At 35.8% G+C, this 22,328-nt stretch overlaps 1 protein-coding gene across 1 annotated transcript in view; it reads right to left on the bottom strand.

Annotated features, from left to right (window-relative positions):
* Positions 1-16,432, bottom strand: part of LOC110452186 (poly [ADP-ribose] polymerase 14-like) — a 36,483-nt gene extending 20,051 nt beyond the window's left edge. Inside the window, exons 1-2 of the mRNA XM_021500556.1 lie at positions 16,244-16,432; positions 211-347 (exon numbers count right to left, since the gene is read on the bottom strand). Coding sequence (XP_021356231.1) covers positions 211-347; positions 16,244-16,421 — 315 coding nt within the window. The 5' untranslated portion in view covers positions 16,422-16,432. The remainder of the gene's footprint in view (positions 1-210; positions 348-16,243) is intronic.
* Positions 16,433-22,328: the final 5,896 nt, after the last annotated feature.

The following is a 22,328-nucleotide window of genomic DNA, read 5'->3' as shown; positions in this document are numbered from 1 at the left end:
CGGATGGCACATATACCTAATGTAAACCCCACTTGACAAATATTAACAGTACATAAAAGAAATTATCATAACTGACGCATTCACATAACCAGACAAATGCAGAAAACCGATTCTTGTATTCATTATCAGTCTGATAATGAAGATTACATATCATATGCATCGAAAAGCTTTATATATAACTGTTTTGTCTACTATGTATATTTTACTTACTTCCAATGAGTATTTCTTCCATAAAAGTGGGATATCGCATGGTTGCGTGCAACCGTAAACATCAAGAATACATGCTTCAGGATCTTCATTATCAAGTACAATCTCGACCTTGCCAAGCGCCACCAAATCATTCGCATCTGATTATGAAAAACGAAAAATGTTTTTATCATGTTCAATGTAAATATTTTAAAACCTCGTATCAAGGATTTACAAGTAATATATTAGCAACATTGCAAATGGTACAACATGCACTTGCTTTTTGTATCACCACTACTACTACAATCACTAATTATTCTACTACTACTATTTATACCACCAACACCACCACTGCTACTATTTTTAAATCTACCATCAATACTACTACTATTACTTTTCCGAATCACCATTACTATTACCACTACTATAACGATTACTACTACTACTACTACTACTACTACTACTACTACTACTACTACTACTACTACTACTACTACTACCACACTACTACTACTGCTACTACTACTACTACTACTACTACTACTACTACTACTTCTACTACTACTACTACTACTACTACTACTACTACTATACTACTACTACTACTACTACTACTACTACTACTACTACTACTACTACTACTACTACTACTACTACTACTACTACTATTACTACTACTACTTCTACTACATCCACTACTACTACTACTACTACTACTACTACTACTACTGCTACTACACTACTACTACTACACTTCTACTACTACTACTACTACTAGACTACTACTTCTACTACTACTACTACTACTACTACTACTACAACTACTACTTCTACTACTACTAGTTCTACTACTACTACTATTACTACTATTATTATTATTATTATTATTATTATTATTATTACAAACTAACCGGTAATAAGTTTTATATATATATATATTTTAAATGCTGCCGTGACTATTCTCCATAATTATGTTTATTAAAGATTTAAAAGAAACTGAGGTTAGGTATACATCTAGCAAACACTAGTGAAAGCAAGTGTTTTCTTTTATAAAAGCACTGGATAAAGTCTTGAGTGTAATCAGCCCAACAGAACTCAAATTATAAGTATTGCATTTTATAAACTGATTTTCTATTCATATAGTAACAGTGATAGATACCTAACACCCGGGCCTGAAAGTAATCCCAAGCAGGCACTTTCTGTGAGGAAGCACTGGATAAAGTCCAGAGTATAATCAGCCCAAGAGAAATCAAGATATTGTGCATTAGTGCATTAAACAGATTTTCTGTTTATAGTGACCCATTGACCTTTGACCACTGGACCTGAAAAGTTATCCTAAGCAGGCACTTTCTTCCAGGAAGGACTCGATAAAATCTGAGTGTAATCAGTCCAACAGAATTCGAAATACAGTGCAAAAACTGATGTTCTATTTATAGTAAGTGACCTTGACCTTTGATATCAAATGCTGAAAAGCTATCTAAAGTCTTAAGCAAACATTTTATTACATTGGATAAAGTCTGAGTGCATACGGGGCAAAAGAGCTCCACATATTGTGCATGGAATGTTTTTCTATTTATAGTAACATTAACCTTAAACTTTGACATCGATGCCTCAAAAGCTACAATTTGTATCCTAAACAAATACTTTCTAAAGTAGCAATGACCTTAACCTTTCACCACCAAAGCACCAAAGCAGGCACTTTCTCCAAGGTAGCACTTGATAAAGCCTGAGTGTAATCATCCCAACAGAATTGGAAATATTGTGCCTAAACTATTTTTTTATTCATGGTAACAGAGACATTGTCCTTTGACCGCCGGGCCTGAAAAGCTTTTCAAAGCAAACACTTTCTTCAAAAAAGCACTGCATAAAGTCTGAAAGCAATCCAACCAACATTACTGAAGATATTGTGCAGAAATTAAACAAGAAGCCCAATGGGCCTGTGTCGCTCACTTGCTTCTAATGCAACTTTGAAGCTGATCTGGGTCATTTATGTGGATGCTAAGCTCATTACCACTTTATTCAAATATAGCACATTTGACCCATGTGACCTTGAATGTAGATCAAGGTCATTCATTTGAACAAACATGGTATCCCTTCATCCCAGCATGCTACAGGCCCAATATCAGGTATTTGGGCCTCTTGGTTATTGAGAAGAAGTTGTTTAAAGATGTTAGCACATTTGACCCCTGTGACCTTGAAAGTCGGTCAATGTCATTCATTTGAACACATTTCGTAGCCTCTCATCAAGGCATGCTATAGGCTCAATATCATGGTCCTCTTAGTTATTGTGAAGTTGTTTTAAGATTTTAGCACATTTGACCTCTATGACCTTGAAAGACAGGCAAGATAATTCATTTGAACAAACCTGGTAGTCCTTTATTCAAGCATGCTGCAGGCACAATATCAGGTCTTTGGGTCCCTTGGTTATTGAAAATAAGTCGTTTAAACATTTAACCTCATTTAACCCTTGTGACCTGGAAAAGTCGGGCAAAGTCACTCATTTGAACAAACTTGATAGCCCTGTATCCCAGCACGCTACAGGCCTAATACCAGCTAGCTAGGTTTCTAGGGCTCTAGGTTATTGAGAAGAATATGTTTAAAGGGATAATTAGACGCCTGAGGGCCTGACGATAGCCAGAGGATGGACGCCGCACCAGGGTAAAAGCTGACTTGTCCTTGGCAGGTGAACTTAAAAACCGATAGAAGGATAGACAGACAGGAAACCTGATTACTAAAGATGTGCAGGGGTCCTAACAACAAATTGAGTAATTGAATTGGAGAATCCCCCTTTGGGACCCCACTCCTTCCCCTGGGGAGCCAGAGTATTATGAGAGAGACCATCTGTTAAACGGCATTCAGTCTTCTTAACCAAGAAATGCTCCAGACCATTGGTTTGAAAACATCATCGAACTTTAAAGGATGTACTCTATTAGGTGGTTTATGTCCTCGCAACAGCCAGGGTCATATGAGGTCGGGTGTCAAGGAGACACCAATAGAAGAAAACTACAATTCGAAGGAAGTGGATGTGTTGCCGGCATGTGCACCCACACAATTAAAGTGTGTCATTTTGAAATATCATGGTCACCATCAAGGCCATATAAAAAGCATTATGCTTTCAGTTGCTTGTTGGTTGGTTGAAGGAGCTGAACGTCCACACAACATCTGATGTGCATGATACGTATTGTGTGGAAAGAATTTGACATAAGGATCGAGCTCGAACTGTAATCCATCATTCAAGAAAAAGTCAAACATCAAGTAACATATTGATGTGGCAAGTGGTCGCGAAAAAAAATTAGAGTTACTAATAAGAATTCCCTATGTGCAAAAGGCTATAACTCCAGAAAAAAATAGAACATTGACTCTTGATTATAACTAATAAACTGTAATCCATTATAAATGTATATTAAGTTACAAATAATATGAAAAACAATTAATTATGAGAATATCTATGTGCAAAAGGGCCATAACAGCAGTCAAAAATGGAATATTATAACATGGTTCAAACTCTGTAATCTATTATGATAAAGCCACAAATAAAGTTTCAAATTGATATGGCAAGCGGTAGTGAAAATAAGTAAAAAATAAAGTTAATTTTGATAATTTCCTATGTGCAAAGGGCCAGCAAAAAATGGAATATTAACACGGGGCTCGAACTCAAACTATAATCCATTATGACAAAGCCATATTATAAGTAACAAATTGATGTTGCAAGTGGTAGCGAAAACAAGTCCGGGAAAACAATTAATTATGATATTTCTTATGTGCAAAGGGCCATAAATCCAGCAACAAATAAAATATTGGCACGTGGTTCGAACTTGATCTGTAATCTATTATGATTAAGCCACATACAAAGTTACAAATTGATATGGTAAATGGTGGCGAAAACAAGCCTGGAAAAACAGAGTAATCCTTAAGTGTTCGCCATGCTTTTCAGGCGGCACGACAAAGAAACAGTGAGGAAAGATTTAAGATCCCAAGTGTGTTGCAATGGGAGCAGAATATCTATTTTGGTCTGTTCAATGTCGACCCAAGTAGTAGACATGAGAGAAAATCCCTTATTCTTCAGGGTGCCAACTTTTAGCCCCCCCCCCCCCTCCCTCCCATGTACATTGTATGTACATTATGGTTTCACAGATTTTGACGGATTCGATAACTCAAGTAGACAACAGGCCAAGAGGGCCTGTATCGCTCACCTGAATATGTTTAAAATAGTTGGTATGAAGTAAAGATATAGCACTCCATGATGGGTGCTGTAAGTACATATGAAATTTCAGAAAGATCCATCCAGTACTTGAGATATAGCGAGAACAAACTTCAAACAGACCCAAGGCCAAAGGATGCTCCAGACTAAATAAGGATTAAATCCCTTAATGGTCGAAGAAGGATTTTAAATGTTTTACCTCTATTTCTCCTATCGGGCCCCATCCTTCTGCCCCTTGGGAGACACACCCACTGCTTATACAAAATTGAGTCCCCTTGGCCCAAGGATGCTCCAGACTAAATTAGGATAAAATCCCTTAATCCCGTTGTTTGAAGAAGGATTTTAAAGATTTTACCTCTATTTCCCATATTGGGCCCTGCCTCTCTGCTTACAAGGGGGTTAGACACACCGTTTATACAAAATTGGTTCCCCTTCACCCAAGGATGCTTCATGCTAAATTTGGAGAAATTGCTATGTTTCCCCTATTGGGCCCCTCCCTTCTGCCCCCAGGGGGACCACACTCGCTGTTTATACGAAATTGAGTCCCTTTTGCCCAAAGATGCTCCAGACTAAATTAGGCTAAAATCCCTTAATCCCCATCGTAGAAAAGGGATTATAAAGGTTTTACTTCTATTTCCCCTATTGGACCCCTCCCCACAGGTCCCAGGGGGGCCAAATTCACTGTTTATACACAATTGGTTCCCTTTCACCCAAGGCTGATCCACACCAAATATGGAACAAATCCTTTCATTCATACAGAAGTAGAAGTATTTTAAAGAATACTTTGCTATGTTTCCCCTATTGGGCCCCACTTCTCAGGCCCCTGGGGGACCAGACCCACGGTTTATACAAAATTGGTTCCCCTTCACCAAAGAATGCTTCAGACCAAATATGAAACAAGTCCTTTCATTCCTACAGAAAAAGAAGGATATTAAAGAATAATTAGCTATGTTTCCCCTTTTGGGCCCGCCCCTCAGGCCTCTGCGGGCCAGACCCACGGTTTATACAAAATTGGTTCCCCTTAACCCTAGGATGCTTCAGACCAAATATGGAACAAATCCTTTCTTTCCTACAGAAGAAGAAGGATATTAAAGAATTTGCTATATTTCCCCTTTTGGGCCCGCCACTCAGCCCCCAGGGAAGCCATACCCACAGTTTATACAAAATTGAGTCTCCTTGGCTCAAGGATGCTCCAGACTAAATTAGGATAAAAAAAAAATCCCTACGGTAGAAGAAGGATTTTAAAGGTTTTACCTCTATTACCCCTATTGGGCCCTGCCTCTCTGCTTACAAGGGGGTTAGACACACCGTTTATACAAAATTGGTTCCCCTTCACCCAAGGATGCTTCATGCTAAATTTGGAGAAATTGCTATGTTTCCCCTATTCCCTATTCCCCTATTGCCTCTCTGCCCCCAGGGGGGCCACGCCCACCGTTTATACAAAATTGAGTCCCTTTGGCCTAAGGATGCTATAGACCAAATTTAGAAAAAATCTACTTGGCAGTTCAGGACAAGTAGCGTTTCAAAGTAAAGGTTGACGGACGGAGAGACGGACGACGGACGGTGCAGTATGGCATAATTAGCTGACCATGTGAGCTAAAAATTGTTTGAATCATGTAATCTTGAAAAAGAAAGTGAAGGGACGTAACTCTTCATGTAGACTCCAATTTAAGTAATTTATGCTGATCTGACAGATCTGCCAATTCAAGATCTATCTGTACACCAAGTTCAAGAAGAATTACACATAATTATATGTTTCGCATGTCTGAAATTGTCTGACATTGTCAGTATGGTAAGTTTTAAGCAAAACTTCAAAACTAACTAAACTTTCTGGATATTCTAAAAGCAACGGAAAAATATCTATATTTTAAAGAAAGTGGTATCTATGGGAGCACCCTATAACATGTTTTTTTTTTGTTATTTTGCAAAACAATAAGCAAATTTCGCAAAACCACCAATTCTCAAAAATCATCTAAACATGACATATTTGATCTAAAAGGAAACTGGGAACTTATAGAAGTAACAAACTATATCCGATATATAACAGAAAGGAATGTGAGGAAATCGTGTGAGGGACACAACTCAAGGAATATTATCAAAAGGAAGACAATCAATCATAACTGCACAAATACTTGCAAAGTACATAGCAAGTGTTCCTAGTTTAAAAAGAAATAATTCTCGGGGACACCATCTAAATGAAAATAAATTGATTGATATAACAGTCGAGATGCATTTAAAATCCTCCCCACACGGAAAGGAAAACAAACATTACAGTAAAATGTTCAAACCTGGCCTGAATGGTGTAAAGTTTCACCTTTTGGCCTTTTGTAACTTTTCAGCTTTCTTGGTGAATTTGTGCATTTTTAGATATCTCCCATTCTCATCAGATGTATATGAAGTTTATAAAAATAGAATAATAATAATAAGAATGGTAAACTGCCAGAATGAAATGTATATGAAAGCAAACAAAGGGGCACAACTCTTCAAGTTCGTGAAAATCCAGCCCTGAATTTCTGCTATTTTTAGGATGCTTCTACACCAAAGTCAAATAACTTTGGCTATTTCAACTTTAACTTCTGACAGGTCAATGACCCTTGATGAGACTTATTTAGCTGTCAAAAATCAGACCAAAAAATACTGCATTACATTTTTATGTCAACTTATGTATTAGTGGATTTGAACACCACTGTAAATATGAATGTTGAACAAAAATATTTTAACATTTAACCGAACGCATATTTCTTTTTTACAATCCTTTTAATCACAGGTTTAGGGAATGAAAAGTTCAAATGCTGTTTGTTGATGTTTAGTTGATCAAAGAGTTACATGTATAACCTTTTTTTTAAACACAGTATTCTAAAAAATATGATTAAGTTTTCAGACTCCATGTATTGTAGCAGAAAAATTTCAACAAATAATATGAAGTGTAGTGCAGCGGATATAGAAAGCTCAATTCCTGCTATATATTTGTAGTAAAGTTGTCAAAGAATCAGATATTTGGCAGACCTTTCTTATACATACGACTTAAAAGTGGTTGAGAGGATTTATAAAACCCAAAAACCAAACTGATTCCCATTCCTTGTACAGAGAACAGTGTGGAAATACAGATGAACTGAAGGTATATTGAAAATAATGTCATGTAATTTGGGTAAAATGGACTTCCATCATAATTTTACATATTCATAATGTGTTTATACAGTCTCCCTTAAGAAAAACACATTCCATACATGTTTACAGCCTGTTTTTGTTGTCATTATCTGTCCAGCCTGTAACATCTCATCTTTGCTAACCAAGCGTTCATTTTGTATTCACATATTCATGTATTCAACCTTAGTGGATTTAGCCTTGTTCTCTAAACTTTCAAATTATTGAACCTGGCAAAGGGATTTGGCACGAATTACCATTCTATGGTCCACATAATATTTGTATATCATACATTATATAATTATATATACACATATGTGAACTGAGGGTTAGAAATGAATACCAAGTCCCTGTGCATATAAATAATAATGGCGGCGTCCAGCATCAAGTTGCCTTGTTGACTATTCCATGATTTATGTAAAAAAAAACAAAGGAGGACAATACTTAAAAGAAATATTTTCTGTATTTGATCAGTTGGTAGAGATAATTGGCCATATTCTAACTGTAAATGATAACCAAGGGAAATACATAGGTGACCAGTGCTGAAATAATCCTGAAAGTTTAAAGTTTTGCTAGTAAAGTGTCTCTGCTAGGTGGTTGGGGCGGGTAATTAAACACAAGGCTAAATCCGCCAAGGTTGAATAGTACAATGTTAAATTATGAACCCTTGGCTATTGAAGATGGTGAGATAACGAGGTTCGATGGTAAAATAAGATGTGTCTACAGCAGTATGCTCCAGTGAAATTACACTATAAAGTCAGCATCAGTCCTGCGCTATTACAAGGAGACGAACATGAACATACCACAGACTCCCAAAATACAAATTAATTATGCAAAAAATAACACCACGCATGCATCTCGCAAATGGGGGAGGCCGTCCTTAAATGACCATGTATAGCTGTTGATAGGACGTACATTAATCAATATTAAACCAAACTGAAGTTTATTTTGACATAAAGATCTTATTTATTTGGATAATTTCTTGGAAATGATGACTTGTAATTTTAAACCAATGATTTGTTAATTTCAGCTTGCATGCACTGTACGAATGTTATTTTAATAACATTGTACCCATATGAATCCATGATTGTTGTGAAGTGATAGTATATTTGAATTTAATACATTTGATGCTCTATTACCTCACCTGGAACGCATTTGTAGCCATACCGAGACAATTCAATACTAAAAACGTCTCCCAATATTAACGGCTACCAAACCCGTGCTTCAGGTAACAAATTAACGCTGTTTCAAAAAAACAAAATTTTGTACAGCAGTATCCAGAGGGCTGTTAGGTAGGGGCTGTCCCAATCACCTGCCCTCTAGACTGCTTTTTAAATTGTACTAAGTAAGGGTTTTTTAGTGCCAAATTTTCTACAGCATGATTATTCAGCCTCTTTATCTTAATCCTTCCAACGTAGGTATCTTATGATAAAATTTGTTATTTGCCTTTACACTGTTACAATGTTTTACCATTTATATATATATATGTTTGTCGAAATACAAGCTCCTGAGAGCTTATGTTAACTATGACATATATTCAACGTAAAATAAAGATTATTGTATCTTGTATTTAACATGCCACTATGCTTTTGTCCGATAGTTTTAAAATAAAAAAAGTCACACAAGCTTTTAATCACGAACTTTTCCTCGAATGCGCCTATGAATAATCTTCGGCACGATGTTAACACAGGTTAAGGTATACTGTTGATGCAGACATGTACAAATGTATGTAAACTGTAAAACGAAAGTAGGTCTGCGCGATCGCAAACATTTAATGCTGATATTTTCGCATAAATGTCAGTTAGTACTTGATGTGATAATCTCGCTAATCACTATGAGTTTTTTTGTTATAAATGGACATTTTTACATATTAACTGTGTGCGATGTGTGGTTTGCTGTTGGAGACATTCACCCCGCCTGTCTTTAGTATACCTGTTTGGATGCTGCTAATGTTGTGTATATAGTGCTTATTAACTGTATATACATGTAGCTAGTCCGTGGAGCATGCTATGAACCCTCTGTTTACATTATCACCAGTTGCTCTCTCAAATTATCTAGGTCGTGTAAATAAGTTACTACTCCAGGCGCTGAAGGTTCTCCTACGTAGGAGGGATCTAACGGATACAGATACAGATAGTAATGGATTAAACGAGTTAACCTTGTGTTGTATTCTAGCACATCAGTGTCTCAATACATACGGTATTAATCTGTTAATGTTCGATAATCGTCTGTTGTTTATTACTCTCCCGATTCTGTCGTGAGTTAATTTCCGGGTCACGTTCTCTTATCACGTGCGCCTGTAAATATTATTTTCTTGAATGTTTGCGAAGCAGACGGCGTTTGATCTTAATCTAAACTAGAACATTTTTTTTCCAAAGAAATGTGTTTCAACATTTGAAGGAAAAAAGTTTGAAGGGGAAAAATCAATTTGTTAACTCTTAGAGAGTATGATCTGGGCATGATCGTTTAGAAGCTTAGCAATGCTTAAATCTCTTTCAAACGCGCATCAGCTCGAGATTAGGTCCTGTTTACAAATGGCGACTGGAAGTAGCAAGGCGGATTAGATTGGAACTTCGATTGTGTATATTTTGGCAAGTAAACATTGTTTAGAAAGCCCGTGTGGTCAGATCATCTCATTTAGTCAACATGTACTCAGGTCAGTCGTTGTTTAGTCGCTAGGGTCATTCACATAAAAAATAGGATTATTATATAAACTTATTGTAATAACTACTATTATTATTATTATTATTATTATTACAAGCTAACCGGTAATAAGATTTATATATATATTTTAAATGCCGCCGTGACTATTATCCATAATTATGTTTATAGAAGATTTAAAAGAAACTGTGTAATCAGCCCAACAGAACTCAAAATATAAGTAGTGCATTTTATAAACTGATTTTCTATTCATATAGTAACAGTGATAGATACCTAACACCCGGGCCTGGAAAGTTGTCCCAAGCAGGCACTTTCTTTGAAGAAGCACTGTATAAAGTCAAGAGTGTAATCAGCCCAAGAGAAATCAAGATATTGTGCATTAGTGCATTAAACAGATTTTCTATTTAGAGTGACCCATTGACCTTTGACCAATGGACCTGAAAAGTTATCCCAAGCAGGCACGTTCTTCCAGGAAGGACAAGTTAAAATCTGAGTGTAATCAGTCCAACAGAATTTGAAATACAGTGCACAAACTGATGTTCTATTTATAGTAAGTGACCTTGACCTCTGATATCAAAGGCTGAAAAGCTATCCAAAAGGTTAAGCAAACATTTTATTACACTGCAGTCCATGTATGCACACACACAAGGTTCTACACTTAAAGTTGATAAGTTGGTTTTAATATTCATATGTTTTTTCTGTATGTTATTACTATCTCCATAACATATTGGATGAAGTTGCTAAGTGCTTAAATTGAATCAGTTTTCTATGTATAAAGTTTGACCAAAATCCGTGAAAGAATGAAGCTGCTAAGTGTTTACATTGAATAGAGACGGGACAGGATGATTTTCTATATATAGAAAATGTGACCTTGGCCTTGAATCCCTGAAATACAAAGATGTCCGAAGTATACCCAAACTTGACCTTTGTATAAAGTTTGACCAAAATCTATTAATGAATGAAGTTGCTAAGTGTTTACTTGGCAGGTGAGCANCGGCAAGCCGTTAAAATGGTATGTTATCCGTATACGGTATAAGAAAGGAAGCACAAATACCGTATAAATAGTTCGGGGAGACACGAGAGGATTTCCATTTTGTGTACATATATTAAATAAACATTTTCTATGAATATTATTACATTAACAATTTACTTTACCGTGATGTCGCTTTGACATGTGTTCCTCAATTTGCCATTTCTATAAACTAAATTTCTAAAGAATAAAGACCTCGAAATCACTTGCACTTTTGAAATAGCCCTTCCCGCCAGGAACGGTCTTGCTCCATACCGGCGGTTGGGTGTGTTTAACGAGCTCAAGTCAAAACTTGTATACAGGAAATGATTCACAGTTCGTGGAAAAGCTTGACGCATGCTTCATTATTTCATATCCATATAAGGATTTTTTTGAACGCTTACACGGAGCTTTATATATACCTTAGTCTATCGCTCTTTTGATTGGCATTTACATTGTCTCTCATTAAAGGGACACCACGGTGAAGTGTATAGTTTTTGGTATTTTTTTTCAAATTCAACATAAACATATCAAGTGAGTCTCCTTATGGAAAAAAACGATCCATTGGAGGGTCCCATATAAAAATCAAACTACCCAGTAACGTATATCTTCCTTTCACATCAACTATATGGAAACGCCTAGTTTATTTTATCTGACACATTTACAAAACAACAAAAAAAGTAACACATGTTCCATCATAGACAAACATACTAGACACATTAATTCTTTAAATATATATTGATAACATAAACAACATTTCATTCGATTCCACGTCAGGGTTTTTTAATTTCGTACTGGCTATCCAGAGGAATAAGTGTAACGTTCTAAATGTAGGGCAGATAATAAAACTTCCCACATGCATTGCTCTTGCCATTTGGCAACCCTTCGATTCGTAAATGACGCGGTTACGGTTCAAATCGATCGCTGACACTTCCCACGGCAAGCCGTTAAAATGGTATGTTATCCGTATACGGTATAAGAAAGGAAGCACAAATACCGTATAAATAGTTCGGGGAGACACGAGAGGATTTCCATTTTGTGTACATATATTAAATAAACATTTTCTATGAATATTATTACATTAACAATTTACTTTACCGTGATGTCGCTTTGACATGTGTTCCTCAATTTGCCATTTCTATAAACTAAATTTCTAAAGAATAAAGACCTCGAAATCACTTGCACTTTTGAAATAGCCCTTCCCGCCAGGAACGGTCTTGCTCCATACCGGCGGTTGGGTGTGTTTAACGAGCTCAAGTCAAAACTTGTATACAGGAAATGATTCACAGTTCGTGGAAAAGCTTGACGCATGCTTCATTATTTCATATCCATATAAGGATTTTTTTGAACGCTTACACGGAGCTTTATATATACCTTAGTCTATCGCTCTTTTGATTGGCATTTACATTGTCTCTCATTAAAGGGACACCACGGTGAAGTGTATAGTTTTTGGTATTTTTTTTCAAATTCAACATAAACATATCAAGTGAGTCTCCTTATGGAAAAAAACGATCCATTGGAGGGTCCCATATAAAAATCAAACTACCCAGTAACGTATATCTTCCTTTCACATCAACTATATGGAAACGCCTAGTTTATTTTATCTGACACATTTACAAAACAACAAAAAAAGTAACACATGTTCCATCATAGACAAACATACTAGACACATTAATTCTTTAAATATATATTGATAACATAAACAACATTTCATTCGATTCCACGTCAGGGTTTTTTAATTTCGTACTGGCTATCCAGAGGAATAAGTGTAACGTTCTAAATGTAGGGCAGATAATAAAACTTCCCACATGCATTGCTCTTGCCATTTGGCAACCCTTCGATTCGTAAATGACGCGGTTACGGTTCAAATCGATCGCTGACACTTCCCACGGCAAGCCGTTAAAATGGTATGTTATCCGTATACGGTATAAGAAAGGAAGCACAAATACCGTATAAATAGTTCGGGGAGACACGAGAGGATTTCCATTTTGTGTACATATATTAAATAAACATTTTCTATGAATATTATTACATTAACAATTTACTTTACCGTGATGTCGCTTTGACATGTGTTCCTCAATTTGCCATTTCTATAAACTAAATTTCTAAAGAATAAAGACCTCGAAATCACTTGCACTTTTGAAATAGCCCTTCCCGCCAGGAACGGTCTTGCTCCATACCGGCGGTTGGGTGTGTTTAACGAGCTCAAGTCAAAACTTGTATACAGGAAATGATTCACAGTTCGTGGAAAAGCTTGACGCATGCTTCATTATTTCATATCCATATAAGGATTTTTTTGAACGCTTACACGGAGCTTTATATATACCTTAGTCTATCGCTCTTTTGATTGGCATTTACATTGTCTCTCATTAAAGGGACACCACGGTGAAGTGTATAGTTTTTGGTATTTTTTTTCAAATTCAACATAAACATATCAAGTGAGTCTCCTTATGGAAAAAAACGATCCATTGGAGGGTCCCATATAAAAATCAAACTACCCAGTAACGTATATCTTCCTTTCACATCAACTATATGGAAACGCCTAGTTTATTTTATCTGACACATTTACAAAACAACAAAAAAAGTAACACATGTTCCATCATAGACAAACATACTAGACACATTAATTCTTTAAATATATATTGATAACATAAACAACATTTCATTCGATTCCACGTCAGGGTTTTTTAATTTCGTACTGGCTATCCAGAGGAATAAGTGTAACGTTCTAAATGTAGGGCAGATAATAAAACTTCCCACATGCATTGCTCTTGCCATTTGGCAACCCTTCGATTCGTAAATGACGCGGTTACGGTTCAAATCGATCGCTGACACTTCCCACGGCAAGCCGTTAAAATGGTATGTTATCCGTATACGGTATAAGAAAGGAAGCACAAATACCGTATAAATAGTTCGGGGAGACACGAGAGGATTTCCATTTTGTGTACATATATTAAATAAACATTTTCTATGAATATTATTACATTAACAATTTACTTTACCGTGATGTCGCTTTGACATGTGTTCCTCAATTTGCCATTTCTATAAACTAAATTTCTAAAGAATAAAGACCTCGAAATCACTTGCACTTTTGAAATAGCCCTTCCCGCCAGGAACGGTCTTGCTCCATACCGGCGGTTGGGTGTGTTTAACGAGCTCAAGTCAAAACTTGTATACAGGAAATGATTCACAGTTCGTGGAAAAGCTTGACGCATGCTTCATTATTTCATATCCATATAAGGATTTTTTTGAACGCTTACACGGAGCTTTATATATACCTTAGTCTATCGCTCTTTTGATTGGCATTTACATTGTCTCTCATTAAAGGGACACCACGGTGAAGTGTATAGTTTTTGGTATTTTTTTTCAAATTCAACATAAACATATCAAGTGAGTCTCCTTATGGAAAAAAACGATCCATTGGAGGGTCCCATATAAAAATCAAACTACCCAGTAACGTATATCTTCCTTTCACATCAACTATATGGAAACGCCTAGTTTATTTTATCTGACACATTTACAAAACAACAAAAAAAGTAACACATGTTCCATCATAGACAAACATACTAGACACATTAATTCTTTAAATATATATTGATAACATAAACAACATTTCATTCGATTCCACGTCAGGGTTTTTTAATTTCGTACTGGCTATCCAGAGGAATAAGTGTAACGTTCTAAATGTAGGGCAGATAATAAAACTTCCCACATGCATTGCTCTTGCCATTTGGCAACCCTTCGATTCGTAAATGACGCGGTTACGGTTCAAATCGATCGCTGACACTTCCCACGGCAAGCCGTTAAAATGGTATGTTATCCGTATACGGTATAAGAAAGGAAGCACAAATACCGTATAAATAGTTCGGGGAGACACGAGAGGATTTCCATTTTGTGTACATATATTAAATAAACATTTTCTATGAATATTATTACATTAACAATTTACTTTACCGTGATGTCACTTTGACATGTGTTCCTCAATTTGCCATTTCTATAAACTAAATTTCTAAAGAATAAAAACCTCGAAATCACTTGCACTTTTGAAATAGCCCTTCCCGCCAGGAACGGTCTTGCTCCATACCGGCGGTTGGGTGTGTTTAACGAGCTCAAGTCAAAACTTGTATACAGGAAATGATTCACAGTTCGTGGAAAAGCTTGACGCATGCTTCATTATTTCATATCCATATAAGGATTTTTTTGAACGCTTACACGGAGCTTTATATATACCTTAGTCTATCGCTCTTTTGATTGGCATTTACATTGTCTCTCATTAAAGGGACACCACGGTGAAGTGTATATTTTTTGGTATTTTTTTTCATATTCAACATAAACATATCAAGCGAGTCTCCTTATGGAAAAAAACGATCCATTGGAGGGTCCCATATAAAAATCAAACTACCCAGTAACGTATATCTTCCTTTCACATCAACTATATGGAAACGCCTAGCTTATTTTATCTGACACATTTACAAAACAACAAAAAAAGTAACACATGTTCCATCATAGACAAACATACTAGACACATTAATTCTTTAAATATATATTGATAACATAAACAACATTTCATTCGATTCCACGTCAGGGTTTTTTAATTTCGTACTGGCTATCCAGAGGAATAAGTGTAACGTTCTAAATGTAGGGCAGATAATAAAACTTCCCACATGCATTGCTCTTGCCATTTGGCAACCCTTCGATTTGTAAATGACGCGGTTACAGTTCAAATCGATCGCTGACACTTCCCACGGCAAGCCGTTAAAATGGTATGTTATCCGTATACGGTATAAGAAAGGAAGCACAAATACCGTATAAATAGTTCGGGGAGACACAAGAGGATTTCCATTTTGTGTACATATATTAAATAAACATTTTCTATGAATATTATTATATTAACAATTTACTTTACCGTGATGTCGCTTTGACATGTGTTCCTCAATTTGCCATTTCTATAAACTAAATTTCTAAAGAATAAAGACATCTTTTACTCTTCAAAGCCAATGTGGTTTCAACATATTTCAAATAAGTTTAGTGATCATTTTTACCTTTTTGTTGAGGAAACAACACTAAAATTTTCCAGTCAGACTCGTCATGTTGAACCTCGAAATCACTTGCACTTTTGAAATAGTCCTTCAATTCTTGCGTTAAGGTATTGCTTGGCAAGCCGTGAATCTCAACACAGAAAGGGATGAGCCCTTCCCGCCAAGAACGGTCTTGCTCCATACCGGCGGTTGGGTGTGTTTAACGAGCTCAAGTCAAAACTTATATACAGGAAATGATTCACAGTTCGCGGAAAAGCTTGACGCATGCTTCATTATTTCATATCCATATAAGGAAATGTTTTGGACGGTTAGACGGGGCTTTAAAAACACCTGTATCTACCGCTCTATTGATTGGCATTTACTTTCATTTTTTAATAGTTACATGTACCTGTATTTTCATACTGCGGCCAAAGTATGTATTATGTCAACAGAATGTCGTGCTATATTATAACAAAGGCCTCAAGTTACCAACAACCTTGGCATTTGGTAAACAATGAAATACAAATGTTTGAATAGATGTAATAAGATAATTGTAATAAGAAAGTCAGCACTTATAAACATTCAAACTTGAAAGGGCGTTTATAGACCATGCCTGTGCCTAAATGCTACAAATATCTAATGGACTGTAAGTACTGAAGGAGGCATTAGTCAGATATTTGGACATGGGAAATGTTGAAATGTAAAAGGTGAAATTAAGCAATTATAGATGCCAACACGATTATTGATATACATTCAAGAGCAAGTACTTAGTTTTAAACTTAGAACCATTATCCATTAAAGTTAACCGCTTATCAAACACTGGAACTTCAAATAATTTTCAACTGGAACTGTGGCCAGGAGGACTAATTCCCACTCTGGCCCAAAAACAGTTATCAAAATTGCACAACTTCCGTGTACATGTGTGCTGAGTACAAAATGTTTGAGAAGTTTGCATGAAAACTGTTGGCAGAGTTGTTATAGGAAAGGGGCATAACTGCCATAAAAATGGTTGAATAAAAAACATAAGTGCAGCTGCACAACTTCAGTGTATGCTCACTACATCAGTGAAGTTTCGAAATGTTTGGGTGAAAACTGTAGTTATTGGGTCAAAGTCCTGACAGACAGACGGGCAACCTAATTCCAGTATAACCCCTCCCCTAACTTGTTGCGGGGGTATAATGACTATGATGCTGTATGTTACTCTTTGGTGAAAGGCAGTGCATGTCGACTTCTGACCACATGATGTTTGAAAAAGATTTTGCGTTGGTAGATTATTTTTGTCGTCGACCAATCTCAAATAAAATTGCACTGTATAGCTTAAGTGTACCCCAGGTTTTTTTCAGTTGCAAAGGCACAGGTATCAAAATGGTATGCAGCAAGGTATGTGCCATCAAAATGTGTTTAGTAGGTATTTATCAGTTTATGATGGCTTTCATATAACAAAGGAAAGGAAAACCAAGTATACATTAATGAGGACATTTATTACAATCAGAATTTCATCCATTACACAAACAATGTATCAGTTTCTTTAACTAACATTAGTTGTTATGCGAATTATTTTTCATTTAGTGAAACGGTTGTCCTCATCCGTAACCACTATCTTGGCTCCCTTCCAACAGTATTTTTTTATAATTTGATAAATGTTTAAAAATCTATGTACGGGAATATTGTATAAAGATTTTAAAGTCAATATTCTTACTGTAATTGAAAACAGTGTAAACTGAAATGTAAACAAAATTATCAGGATATTTGAATAAGTTAGTATTTCTTATATGAACGAAGCGCTACAAAAGTTGTCTCCCTAGCATTTTCAGTAACGGAAATTACCACCAGACGTCTCAAAGTTTGTACTTCAGCTGGAAAGAAATTACTGACGTCGCGTTCGATAGGTGATCTCCATACGGCAGACGTTAAAAACGCTTCAGTGAAAATTGATTTGAAATGAAAATACACATCAAAGCTAAAAATACAATACAAAACATACGAGATTAAAGAAGGTGTCGCATCTGTTTCACTTTAACTAGGTTCATACATTTCATAGCCACAATGACCTGGAAAAGGTCTTTTTTTCCACGTTGACAGTTTAAGGTTCAACAGACCCCTTAAAGATGCTATAGTCACCTAAAAGTGTAACCCCCTGATGAGTCATGTTCAAAGACCTCAATTAAAAATCGGAACTTATATATGTTATTTGTATATATTGAACTTGCACATGTATTGGATATACAAAAAATACATAGCCAGGTTAACCAAGTCAAAAATTAGACGTTAAGGCTGATGTTTTCATAAAAAATAGTTCACTGGACTTATAACATGTCAATCTCTTTTGCGATCCAACTGATTGCTGAGAAATGAGTCATATTTAAAGTTTATTTATATACCTAGGTCATGCGGATCTTTATTTCTCTTCTACTAGCTGTTGAGAGGAATTCCGACCTCAAATAAAGATAGATGTTGTCATGCGAGACCACTAAAATCATAGTAAAATCCCTGGTAATACATTTAAGCAGTTTATAAAAAAAAAAAGGCTAAGTAACTTTGATCGATAAATGAACTTTAGATGCTGTGCCATTTGATAACATTATGTGATTATATGAATGCGCTAGAAATGTTATAAACATTGAAGCTGAAAAGTACAAAGATGTTTATAACAAGTCTAGCTCTTTTATAAAAACATTGAATATTAAGAAAGGACATTTTGTTAAGCAACAACCATCTTCTTGTGAGGCCGGTACTCTCCACACATAGTTAGAGAGAAATAAAGGCCCGCATGACCTGGGTATATAAATGATCTTCAAATAATGTTATTTCGTAACATTCAGTTCGGTCGCTTAAGAGATTGACATGTTATAAATCTGGTCAGCAACTTTTATCATTACATCAGCCTTAATGCCGTATTTTGACTTCGTTAACGTGGTTATGTACCTTTTAAATAGCTCATGTTCAAATGCAATATATACAAATTACATATATATTCTCCGATTTTTGATAAGGGTATTTGAATATGATTTGCCAGGGAGTCGAAATTTAGGGTGACTATTACATCTTTTAGGGGACTTTTTGAACCTTAAATGTCAGCCATATTTGTACATCTGTAACATGTCATTTTGAAGTTCTTCTTAAACCCTATTTTCTCCCATTTCTTTTCCATTCCCTAAAGCGATTTACAGTCTAATGAACTTTTGCTTGGTACTGCAGGATCTACTGGCACTACATTTTCCTGTCAGTGGAACTGCAAATCTTGTACCAGTAGCTGAAACAATGACCGACAAAAATCAATGCAAAATGATCCCTATAAACGCACTGTATTACTAATGAAATAAACAGGTATTACATAGATATAGTAGTTACTCGTGTTTTGACCAATTTCATAATTGAATACATTTTCGGAATGAAGCGCAAGTTCTAAGAACGTTTTTCCACGAGGTTCTAATTGTGTCGGATAATTAGGAAGCTCCTATATAAGGTCGGCGTTGAAACCCAAAATCCGCTAACTTCTCGAGTTAATCGTCACCCTTCGAAGAAGCTACATATGTTTTTTGTATATTTAAACAATATAGCCTCTACCTTAACTGAGTACTAGTGTGCCGTCAGTTTAATCGGTGTTTTTTTTTTTACTTTGCGTTGGTTAAAAACACACGTATCTATTTGTTATTTGGATATAATATTATGATCAAATATTGAAAACAAAGGTAATTCTGTGATGGCGGCTTTCAAAGCATCAAAAGTATCATTAGTGGTAACAAAGAGTGGAGGAGTATATTCCATTGTGTTATAGTTCTAGGATAGAGTGTTGATAGCAATCTCTGGACTTTTGGTTGTGTATAAAACCATATGGATTGTGATGGTTGAGCGAGAACGGGGTCGACCGGGATTAGGAGAGAGAGATATTATGTTTTACCAAGAAATCATCATTCAAGACGGCTGCATTTTTCAGGGCAATACAATGTTCTGTCCCTAAGCGTAAAAGCCAATCAGAAAACGAAGTTTAGCATACTGAGGCACCCTAAGAGCTTAAATGGAAAAAACAATATTTTGCTAATGAATGAACTGGCAATTGATTTCCAAAATTCGCAGGAAAATTATCTTCTCCAAAATGTTAAGCATGAGATACTGAATCAACTTCTATTTGTTTATTGTTTAGTTTAAATCAACACGCAAATGTAGTATGATATGTTAGTGGTACAAAAAGCGAACACTTAGTTCAAAACTCTAAATTTGATACGCGGAATGGTACAATACGACATGATGAATTTTAGAAATAAAAAGAAATGATCGCTGCATTCACTGCAACATTTACATTATTACAATCATCAGCCAACATCATCTGTCACTGGTGACACTTCTGTGTTACATTTGTAGCTTAACGAGACGTTTTTAGGCCACACATTACTGCCGTTTGAATATGGTGGCTTTACTACCAAAACATTGCAAGTGGCAGTGCATAATGATATACATTACGACACAAGGGAAGTAACTTCTATATTTTCTCGATATACACTGTGTTAAACAGTACGGAAAAAATTGGAATTCCCGTTAGTCGTCGATTTCACGTCGAGAAAGTGTACGATGTTCGAAATGCAAATGACGAGTCGTATCGTCCATTATGTAAGCAAATGCAACGTCCGATGGACATCTCTTTAAGTGTATCTAGAGCAAATGTGGGTTTTTTGCTTCGCTAATGTATGTTTTGGATCGTTAATGAATGTCTTACTCGGATGGACTAAATAGTTGTTCATAAACACAGCATAATGAACTCAATATTTAATACACTCGTTAAAAAAATATAATATTATATGTCGTCATTTGTTATTTTAATAAATGGCATATTTCAACTTCAGTCAGTGTATGCTTTTCTATGATATCTACGTTAACCCAGGTTACAAACGTAGCACATCCTTCGACCGATGCAGCGCTAAATAATAAATATTTACATTTGCCCCCGCGCCGTCCCATTACAACAGTGTTAGAGGGCTAGTGTAATTATATAGGCTATAATTACAACTGCTCGACTATAATTACAACTGCCTGTTTCAGGTGTAGGAATATGTAAACAAACAAAATGGCCGCCTGAAATGTATTTAGAGGCAGGGCAAATGGTTTTTGTAGGAATATGTCTTAAAAAAGAAAAATATGTAAATATAAAAAATACCTGGCGGGTTTTATGGGATTTGCCAGAGGCCACTTGTAATTATATCAACAATAATTACATCCAGACAACCAGTTATTGTTTAAATGAACGCTGATTTTTTATCATATCAAATGTTATTTTTTTATAGAAATATTTTCTAATACAAATTTAACATTTTTAACACAAAAAGACGGTTTTTATATCACAATCATTTGTTTGCATAATTGTTCATGCTGTTGGTTACGTTTTTATCTTGTTTTAATTATGTTCGTGTTGTTTCAATGCTATTTGTTTGTTGTATGTGTTTTATTTGGTTTTGTTTGGTGTGTTTTTTACACGAAATACCGACAATCACAGTTATGACAAGCGGAAGTTAATGGCCGCCAATCGTCGTACAGTCGAATTGATGGGCAGATTTCATTAAGGTTTATTTGCTGAGAAGAGACGTCTTATCAACATCATAGACATGAGAATAACGCAAGCTTAACGTAAAGACAGACTTTTGCCTGATGAATGAAGAAGGCGAGTTTAAACGGGTCATCAAAGATCTTTACCTGAATGTGAGGAAGATCGTGGGTTAGTTTGGCGCATGACAAAGCATTAGATTGACACCCGTTAAATACTCTCAAAGTAGAATAAAAATGAAAGCCACTTCCATTCCAAGAGAAAACCCAGAAATGATTTAAGATAATTTGTTTTTAAGACAAATGACAGCAATAGCAGTCCATTAAATTTCAAACATTGTGGAATCAGTTACGTTGTATTAACAGTCGACGGTCAAAAGGTCATGTCGAAGCCTTTATAGCCGTTTTTGGCCTCACGTTAGAAGGTACATGGGTTTAAAAACTAGTACTATGTATGAGCAAAGGGACGTGAGAAATAAAATTTCGAGGAACAATTAAGGTAGCGATTATACCGAACTAGGCACAATTCGCTGTATATAGAAATGTATTACTAAAATCCATTTCAGAGAACCAA

Source organism: Mizuhopecten yessoensis, unplaced genomic scaffold (genome assembly GCF_002113885.1).
Source record: "Mizuhopecten yessoensis strain PY_sf001 unplaced genomic scaffold, ASM211388v2 scaffold6443, whole genome shotgun sequence".
Lineage (NCBI taxonomy): Eukaryota > Metazoa > Mollusca > Bivalvia > Pectinida > Pectinidae > Mizuhopecten > Mizuhopecten yessoensis.
This window is presented reverse-complemented; position numbering and strand designations above follow the sequence as displayed.